The sequence below is a fragment of the Sprattus sprattus genome, assembly GCF_963457725.1.
Source record: "Sprattus sprattus genome assembly, chromosome: 3".
Lineage (NCBI taxonomy): Eukaryota > Metazoa > Chordata > Actinopteri > Clupeiformes > Clupeidae > Sprattus > Sprattus sprattus.
In genome coordinates this window covers 26,549,875-26,559,874 of record NC_137922.1, presented here as the reverse complement: position 1 = coordinate 26,559,874, position 10,000 = coordinate 26,549,875, and the positions used below count along the sequence as shown (strand labels likewise).

Genomic DNA, 10,000 nt, shown 5'->3' with positions numbered 1-10,000 from the left:
GCGACCCAGTCACCATGGAAACTGACCCCTTAGCCCCGGACCGCCGCGCTCGCCACCGACCAGGTCACCATTGAAACTGACCCCTTAGCCCGGGACTAGAGACTTCCAGTCAAACCACCAAACTCGACCTTGAGGCTCTGTTCTGCTGTAGCTGGGTCTGGCTCTGTTCTAATCTAACTGTGTTTGGCTCTGTTCTGCTGTAGCTGGGTCTGGCTCTGTTCTAATCTAACTGTGTTTGGCTCTGTTCTGCTATAACTGGGTCTGGGTCTGTTCTGGTCCTGAGTCCGGTTCTGATGTGAAACCATTACTCTGCTAGAGACAAAGTGCCTTAATGTGCCTGCACCATTCAATGTTCTTCTGTTTGTTTATCTGTATGCATGTGTGTGTGTGAGCCTTGAGCTACAGCAGTTTATCTGTCCACATGTGTGTGAGCCTTAAGCTACAGCAGTTCAGACCGTGCTCAGGCCTGTAGCCAAGCCATCCTGCATCACATGTGTGTTTTATACTACAAAAATAAAAGACGTTTTTTTTCTTTTAATGATACTGTTTTGTTGGTATCTTCATACTCCAAGACCCTTGGGCCCCACGCCTTATGGTTGTTTTGGTGCTCTTTAAATAAACTTGAATTGAATGTTTAAGTTTGTATATAATCATTGCCCTTTCATACAAAGTGAATTTCTGTCAGGATTTTGTTCGCATGTTAGAATTATATTACAAGAGTCAATCGACCTGATGCAAGAAGTGTAATTTCAACAATGAGCGTTCAAATTAGTGAGTGTTGTTTGTTGGAAACCTGGAGCACGAGAACACAATGTCCGGGAACACGCCCCCTTGGGCGCATGGAACGCCGGTAGCGTTCGTGAACACACGCGAGTATCATAGGGAGGTGTGTCTAACTTAAATGAGATGTGCTTATACAACGGCGATGAAGTGACAACGCAGGACGACCCCTCCAGATTTGGTGACACTTATGTAAATACGTATGTGTTGTAGTATTCTCATCTGCAGTCACATATCACTGTCTGACTTTACTACTAAATGCACCCTGGATTTTAGACGTTGATTAGCTTTTTTTTTTTTTTTTAAGGCTATCTTATTTACTTTGGACAAATGTCTAGTTTTAAGTCAAGAAACGTATATGTCCTTTCCAAATTATGTACAGTTTGAGTTAACAGGACCGTTTCGAAATTGCACGTTTGTCAATTTATAAACAACCTGTACTGTTGTGATTCTCCGCAGAGAAGGGAACCTATAAACAATAGGAAATTGTTTCTCCGGACAGAAATCGAAGTACCTAACCATGGCCACCTCCTTCCTCAGGATGGGGCGGATCTGTTGTGGACTGAAGGTATACACAGAGTAAAACTGAACAACAGACTTACTTAATGTTACGTCCCCCTCTGTAGACACATATAAACCTCGATGTTTATGTTAAGCACGTAGGCTACGAGCTGAATATAGCATCGCACGTCACCGTTAACTCCACCGTAAAGCACACCCAGTCTAAACAAGTCATGTTGCAGTCTTTGCCGTGGCACAAATGAGCAGTTCACGTGCATTGGGTATAAAATGGGTCTTTGATGTCAGGTAGATCTATGATTTGACACTGACTGGAAGTGTCACTGTCCTATAGCGGTCCACCAGTGGAGTTTGGTTGATACCCCCATTGGTGGTCCGCTGATATCCTTGTCTACTTAAAATATCAGCTGCTAAACAGAATAAGTTAATTATACTAGCAGGTTCTCAAGGTGAAAAATTGTATGGTCAATTAAAGACGTATGTTATGTAATGGTAACATCAATTAATAATGTAAATGGTGTGCCGTTTGTAACTCATTAGTGGACCACCAGAAACCGCCATCCACCACTGCACACTGCAGTAGCTAGTCTGACCAGTAGGAAGTAGTGTAGTCCCAAATACCCAAGTCCCTTTACCGAATTCCAAACCCAAAGTAATTAACCCAAATGTCTGCATGTTTCCCGTGTGCTCCCACCTAAGGTTATGACTGTTTTATTTACCCCTGTGTGCCAGTCATCTGTTAGTCCAATCATTTATTAGTGTGCTTGCCCGAAGGGAAGAGATAGAGACGCCGTTCAAACACCGAAGCGTCCGGCCCGAACCGGTGCACCCTGCTATATCTTTTCGTGGCGGTACTCCTTGCCACTCTTTTTTTATTCCTCTTTTTCCATCACCTTTTTTCCCCATAGACTTGCATGGCAGAACTCTGTGGTATTATGACATCATAATGGGGTCATTAAACTGGCTTGCACCTGTGCTTCACTGACACCTGCGCCAAGGTCCCAAGGCTACTCTTCTCTCTCTGTCCCTCTCCATTCAACTGTATAACTAGGAATATTAAGAGACACCTTCCATACCAGGGCTCTACTCACTCATGCATACTCACTCATGTTTACTCACTCGTGCATACTCACTCATGTTTACTCACTCATGCATACTCACTCATGTTTACTCACTCATGCATACTCACTCATGCATACTCACTCATGCATACTCACTCATGCATACTCACTCATGCATACGCACTCATGTTTACTCACTCGTGCATACTCACTCATGCATACTCACTCATGCATACTCACTCATGTTTACTCACTCGTGCATACTCACTCATGCATACTCACTCATGCATACTCACTTATGCATGCTCACTCATGTTTACTCACTCATGCATACTCACTCATGCATACTCACTCATGCATACTCACTCATGCATACTCACTCATGCATACTCACTCATGTTTACTCACTCATGCATACTCACTCATGTTTACTCACTCATGTTTACTCACTCATGCACACTCACTCATGTTTACTCACTCATGCATACTCACTCATGCATACTCTCTCATGCATACTCACTCATGCATACTCACTCATGCATACTCACTCATGCATACTCACTCGTGCATACTCACTCATGCATACTCACTCATGTTTACTCACTTATGCATACTCACTCATGCATACTCACTCATGCATACTCATTTGTGCATGCTCATCTAGCAGGGAGAGTGTGTGTGGTAGGCGCGCACGGCTGACACCTGCCCCAATTCCAAGGCACTTGTTCTCTCTGTCATGGCCGCAACAGAGCAAGCACACTCTCGCAGTTCGTTCACGAAACGCATTCTAGTTCTCCCTGTTACTCTCCGTTGGGCTGGCCATGAACCGTCTGAGCTGTGATATATTAGTCTAGTCTTTGAGCTGTGATATATTAGTCCAGTATCTGATCTCTGATAAATTAGTCCAGTCTCTTAACTGTTATATATATATAGTATCTGAGCTGTGATATATCCAGTATCTGATCTGTGATATATTAGTCCAGTCTCTTAACTGTGATATATCAAGTATCTGAGCTGTGATATATAAGTCCAGTATCTGAGCTGTGATATATCCAGTATCTGATCTGTGTTAACCGTTTCTGCTCTGCTCTGTCTCTGTCTCTGAAAGCCGTTTCAGGTGAGTGTGTTTCAGGTTAGTGTGTGTGCCAGTTGGAACAGAATCCCTGCCGTGGCCTACAGCACCAAGTTTGGAGACGCCCAGAAAGCACTCAGAAGAACACACATCAGTAAGTCAAGCATATCACATCTGTGTGTGTGTGTGTGTGTGTGTGTGTGTGTGTGTGTGTGTGTGTGTGTGTGTGTGTGTGTGTGTGTGTGTGTGTGTGTGTGTTTGAAGAAAGCACTCAGAAGAAGACACATCTGTGTGTGAATCTTGCACAGGTCTGCATATTATACTCGATGCACGATGATTACACAATTATTTTCACCACTAAGAAACCATAGTGGTCTGGACAGTACATAGACATTTGCATAGTGGTTAAGCACCCTATTTTCGACTATAGAGCGTATATACAGAGTATAGAGTATATCATTTATAAAGTATATATAGTGAACAGTGGCTGCTTCTAGCAGAAGCCAGGCCTTCTCAGAATGAAATTACTTGAGATGTGAAAACCTCTAATAACAATAAACCTTCTTATGCTTTAATATACTCTAATAAACATAACACCTCATTATACCTCAATATTGATTGTGAACATTATAAACTAAGGGAAGCTAAACTAGGTTCACGCCCACTTGGCCTTTTGGCAGTTTGTTTTGACACAGATACATGCTCCATAGGACTACATTCTATAGCCCCTTGGCGGTTGCCTTTTGTGACGTTCTAACTTAATATTGCACCAATTGTAATCGTTTTTGCTGTTACTACAAATTTGGACCCATAAAGATGGAAATATAGGATACATTGTTGTTGCATGCCGGTGATGTGACAAAGATCCACGTTTAAACTATTGTGTTTCTGACCTTCTCTCCTCTTCTCCATCCCCAGAAAAGGCCACACCCAAACCCAAACTTGATGTCGCCCAGCTGCTGCTCTCCCTCGGCATGAGGCCAGCTGCTGCTGCCCCCGCCACACACACCAAACCCTCTGCCCCCGCCGCACACACCAAACCCTCTGCCCCCGCCACACACACCAAACCCTCTGCCCCCGCCGCACACACCAAACCCTCTGCCCCCGCCACACACACCAAACCCTCTGCTCCAGCTGCTGCTGCTGCTGCCACCGCCACACACACCAAACCCTCTACCACCGCCACACACACCAAACCCTCTGCTCCAGCTGCTGCTGCCCCCGCCACACACACCAGGCCCTCTGCAGCAGCTGCTAGGGCCTCTGCAACTAGTCCTCCTGCTCCTGTCCCTGCTCCTGCCCCTGCCCCTGCCCCTGCCCCTGCCCCTGCCCCTGCCCCTGCCCCTGCCCCTGCTCCTGCTCCTGCTCCTGCTCCTGCTCCTGCTCCTGCTCCTGCTCCTGCTCCTGCTCCTGCTCCTGCTCCTGCTCCTGCTCCTGCCTCTGCAACAAGTCCTCCCCCGAGTGCTGTCTACCAAGAGACCTGTCCTTCTCCGAGCGCTGTCTCCATACAGACAGAGACCTGTCCTCCTCCGAGTGCTATCTCCCTAGAGACCTGTCCTCCTCCGAGTGCTGTCTCCATAGAAGCAGCAACCAGTCCAGCACCAGAGCCTGGCACAGAGGCTCCCACCGCCAGAGTTGATGCCCCATCGAACCCCATTGGGCAAACTGAACCTGCAGCCTCACGTGAGTTTGCCTCTCAGGTGGCTGCAGCGGTCCCAGGTGTGTCTGTGCTAGAGGCTCTTGGCCTGTCAGAACCCCCCCCAGGACCCACTCTTGTTGCTGCTGAGGACTCTATTGCCACCCCAGGACCCACTCCTGTTGCTGCTGTAGACCCTATCGCCCCCCCAGGACCCACTCCTGTTGCTGCTGAGGACTCTATTGCCCCCCCAGGACCCACTCCTATTGCTGCTCTAGACCCTATTGCCCTCCCAGGACCCATTCCTGTTGCTGCTGAGGACTGTATTGCCCCCCCAGGACCCACTCCTGTTGCTGCTGAGGACTCTATCGACCCCCCAGGACCCACTCCTGTTGCTGCTGAGGACTCTATTGCCCTTTCAGCGTCTCCCCCTATAGATTCCTTTTCACAGACTGTCTCTTCTGCAGTGGCTGTAAAACCAGTAACTGCCCCACAGGAGGGTGTGACAACTGTTACTCCTGAGGTTACAGAAGCAGTAACTGCTCCAGAGGAGGTCATATCAGGTGTTATTCCTGGGGTAACAGCAGCAGTAACTGCCCCAGAGGAGATCATATCAGGTGTTACTCCTGGGGTAACAGCAGCAGTAATTGCCCCAGAGGAGGTCATATCAGGTGTTACTCCTGGGGTAACAGAAGCAGTAACTGCCCCAGAGGAGGTCATATCAGGTGTTACTCCTGAGGCAGCAGCAGATCCAGAGATGGTCAGTTATGAAAGCACAGCTGTATTTGCCACTCCAGTTGTCCCTGTTTCTGCAGCAGTGCCCACCATAGAGCCTCATTCTCCAGAGGTTCCTGCATTAGAGGGTGCAGATGAATGCACATCAGTAGCAGAGGCACTCCCTGACGGAGCAGCTGCCTCAGACAGCGGTGTTCTAGAACCTTCTATGCTCAAAGGTGCTACCGCGGGGAAGTTTGTGTCCTCAGAGACGGCTGTCGCTGAACCAGAGGCCGCTTCACTCACGGCTGACACCATAAGAGTGTATCCTGCCCAGGATGGTGAACAGGAGCAGCCAATCACAGCAGAGCATGAAGTACTCGCACAGGATGGAGAGCAGGAGCAGCCAATCAGAGCAGAGCATGTGGTACTCGCACAGGATGGTGAGCAGGATCAGCCAATCAGAGCAGAACATGTAGTACTCGCACAGGATGGAGAGCAGGAGCAGCCAATCAGAGCAGAACATGTAGTACTCGCACATGATGGGGCCAGCACTACCATACTCACAACTTTTATTGCACCATCAGCAGAGGCTGTCTCTTTGCACCAGGCGGCTGACTTGGAAGACGTTGCTGTTCCTGATCTCACACGTCATGTTGAAGCCCTCTCCCTCTTAGATGTAGCATCATTCTTGGATACCGTCCCCACTCCTGACGCTACAGCAGTCAGCCCAGCTCTCTCTACACCATTTGTGGATGTCATACCTGCAGAGGTTGTGCTTGAGCTTGAAATAGCGCCATTTCTAGAAAGTTCCTCAGTGCCTGATCTGACTTCTCACGTAGAGGCTCTCTCCCTCCTGGAGGTAGCCTCGTTCTTAGAGACTGTACCTCTGCCGGACACCACAGAGTCTTCAGAAGTTGCTGCAGGGCCGGCACCATCTTTAGAGGATGTGACTATACCTGATCTGACGTCGTCGTTAGAAGCTGTCTCTCTTCTAGAAGTCGGAGCGTTTCTGGAGGACATCTTGGCTCCTGAGGAAGCGGTTTCTCTCCCTGGAATCTCTTCACTCCAGGCGGATGTCAGTGACTCCTCGGCAGCCATGGACACCATCTCCCTGCCAACAGTTGCCACGGCGCTAGAGGATGCATCACTTCCTGATTTCACGCCCCACATAGAGGCTGTGTCTCTCCTAGAAGTTGCACAGTTTCTTGAAACCATACCCAATATAGATGCAACAGCAGACGGTATCACCCCTGAATCAGCTGTCAGGGAGGAACTCACCCCCACAGGAGCGTCCCCAGAGGAACTCACCCCCACAGGAGCGTCCCCAGAGGAACTCACCCCCACAGGAGCGTCCCCAGAGGAACTCACCCCCACAGGAGCGTCCCCAGAGGAACTCACCCCCACAGGAGCGTCCCCAGAGGAACTCACCCCCACAGGAGCGTCCCCAGAGGAACTCACTCCCACAGGAGCGTCCCCAGAGGAACTCACCCCCACAGGAGCGTCCCCAGAGGAACTCACCCCCACAGGAGCGTCCCCAGAGGAACTCACCCAGGAGATTGCAGAGGGTACTTGCCTCAGTCTTACCACCTTTAAATTCTCAAGGTTTCTTACCTCCAGAGTATCACAGCTGCAGCTGTCATAGCCATAAGCCATAAGCAGTCCCTTCTAGAAGGCTCCTGCTTCCACATTCAGCACTGGTAATTGTCATGCCGTGTGTGCGGGTGCTAATCTCCATTTTCGATAGCATAATCCCACACACATATAAATATAACCCCCATTCTAACATTGTAGGATCATAGCCTGCTTCTCTGTGAGTTTCTCCTCTCCTCCCATCTGTGCCTCCTTCTTGGCCCTCCTGCTTGCCCAGGAATCAATCAGCTAAGCTATAACACCCTCAGTGTCAGTCACCTCTATAAAACCCTCAGTGTCTGTTGTCTCTATAACACCCTCAGTGTCAGTCAGTCACCTTTATAACACCCATAGTGTGGGTCAGTGGGTGGGCTCTGGTGTCCTGCAGGTCTAGGCTGTGGCCAGTAGGGGGATCTGTAATGGTATGATGTGACCTGCAGGTCTAGGCTGTGGCCAATAGGGGGGGCTCTAATGGTATGATGTGACCTGCAGGTCTAGGCTGTGGCCAGTAGGGGGGGCTCTAATGGTATGCTGTGTTCTGCAGCTCGGCTGGACCCGGTACAGAGGCTGTTCCTGGAGAAGATCAGGGAGTATGGCACCAACCGCCAGTAAGCAGTGTGTGTGTGTGTGTGTGTGTGTGTGTGTGTGTGTGTGTGTGTGTGTGTGTGTGTGTGTGTGTGTGTGTGTGTGTGTGTGTGTGTGTGTGTGTGTGTGTGTCTGGTGACTGACATTCTGTTTCTTCCACTCCACAAAAAATCTCTCTCACACACACACTCACATAAAATGCTCTCTCACATACTCATACTTATACACACACACACATGCGCACCTGCATTCATACACTTTTATCCTTATGCGCATGCACACACACACACACACACACACACACACACACACACACACTCCGCAGGGCTGCAGGAGGAGCGATAGATACTGGCTCAGAGTTCCAGCGTCGGCTGGCTGAGGAGGAGGAAAAGCTGCAACGGCTCTACGGAGGTCGTGACCTTACAGAGTTCCCAGAGTTCAACTTCGCCGGTGGGTAGACGCCACTGACATCAGCAGAATCCCTGACCCATATAAGACTGGTGATGTGTTTGCACTGATGACCTTTATGTCCAATGGAAACTAGCCTTTTGGCTATAATTGGGTGCATTTACAGTTGTTGTTTTTTTTTTTTTTTTAAATATGTTTATTGGTTTAAATTTTTTTAGCACACAACCATACTTAAAACAAGCACACACATCAAAAACACAACATAAAGACACAACAACATTGGCTCAGCTACACACATTCAATACAATAAAAATGATAAATAAATAAAGAAAACAGCAAAGTATTCTCTCTTACGACCTTTCAGAAAATCCCCGTACCATAATGTCAGAGATAAGATAAGGCTTCCCAACTTTATAAAATGGTTTAGATTCGGAATGTATCACACATGTCGGGTATTCTAGAGGTACTAAATCAAACAAAACAGTATGCCAGCCCTTAACAGTTGGCTGTCTATCACTTATCCACTGCAATAATATATTATTCCTAGCTGCATATAATAATAATAATAATAATTCATTTTTTTTTTAACGCACTTTTCATTCCAAAGAATCTCAGAGTGCCTACATATTAGAAATTAACTATAATAATACAATAAAATTTAAAAATTAACATAAGCATAACAGAAAAGATTTAACACAAGGCCAGAAATGCCTTCCTGAATAAAAAAGTTTTAAGTCCAGCTTTAAAGGAATCCAGCGTCTGCGTTGCCCTTAGGTGGTCAGGGAGGCTGTTCCATACAAGAATATGTAAGAATACAGAAGAGCTACAAATCTAGCAGGGATTCAATTTCTGTCAAGACATTAGACCAGTATCTTTGCAGTGGGTGCATTTACATTTTAATGTTCATGAATGAACACTGTCCCTCTTGATCAAATAAACAAATTGATTGATTGATTGATTGATAATACCTTTCCCATCCAATTCTAGAGCCCGACCTGAACGAGGTTCCCACTAAATAAGGACCTGATCGTCGTCTGTGCAGGATCTCAGGAGATTCTCCCAGCACTGTGGCGGCTCCGAGTCCCTGCTGTGTGTGAAGATGTGAAGGTGCCAAAGCCCCAGGTGTGTGTGTGTGTGTGTGTGTGTGGGTGTGTGTGGGCTGAGTAATAGCACCTCCTTGGACATCAAAGAGCGCCACTCTCTCTGAGATGAAGACAGTTTTCTGGCTGATCAAGCTCATTCAAGTTCACTATCGTACCTCACAGAGTCAAATGAAATGTCATTAAATATTTTCTCACTGCCATTTAATTAAGTGGTGTACGTTGTTTTATTATATCACCATGAAATCATCTCAAACACGTTGTGATATTTCAGTTGGTGTAGTACAGTGAGCATGACTTCAACTGCAACCGATGAATATTTCAAACGCTGAGCGAAACATGCAAGTCTGCCTGCCTTCCTCTTAAAACCTCTGGGGGCGAGGCCCGTGCTGCTGAAACGTCATATCTCCTCCCACTTTATGGTTATTCATGAGCTAACTCGCCTGCGTGACTTTACGTGGTGACGACACGCGACAACTGCGGGTCCCGATTG

General features: G+C 47.6%; 2 protein-coding genes across 3 annotated transcripts in view; both read left to right on the top strand.

The window, feature by feature from the left end:
- smc5 (structural maintenance of chromosomes 5) overlaps window positions 1-638 on the top strand; it is a 27,904-nt gene extending 27,266 nt beyond the window's left edge. The window contains exon 24 of the mRNA XM_080836023.1: window positions 1-638. This exon is cut by the window's left edge and continues 119 nt beyond it. Within this exon, the coding sequence (XP_080692149.1) occupies window positions 1-25 (25 nt within the window). The 3' untranslated portion in view covers window positions 26-638.
- Window positions 639-1,300: 662 nt separating this feature from the next.
- Window positions 1,301-9,578, top strand: LOC308362586 (ATP synthase-coupling factor 6, mitochondrial-like; the record flags this gene model as incomplete). 2 transcript variants are annotated; one of them, XM_080835308.1, is made up of 5 exons in its annotated part: window positions 1,301-1,348; window positions 3,484-3,586; window positions 7,959-8,022; window positions 8,325-8,449; window positions 9,395-9,578. In XM_080835308.1, the coding sequence occupies 5 exons, from the start codon at window positions 1,301-1,303 to the stop codon at window positions 9,424-9,426; spliced, it is 372 nt and encodes a 123-aa protein (XP_080691434.1). In that variant the 3' UTR covers window positions 9,427-9,578. The 2 variants fall into 2 exon arrangements, 1 of the variants encoding a protein (XP_080691434.1); XR_013968588.1 differs by lacking the exons at window positions 1,301-1,348; window positions 7,959-8,022; window positions 8,325-8,449; window positions 9,395-9,578 and adding an exon at window positions 4,351-4,620 and having other exon boundaries at window positions 3,466-3,586.
- Window positions 9,579-10,000: the final 422 nt, after the last annotated feature.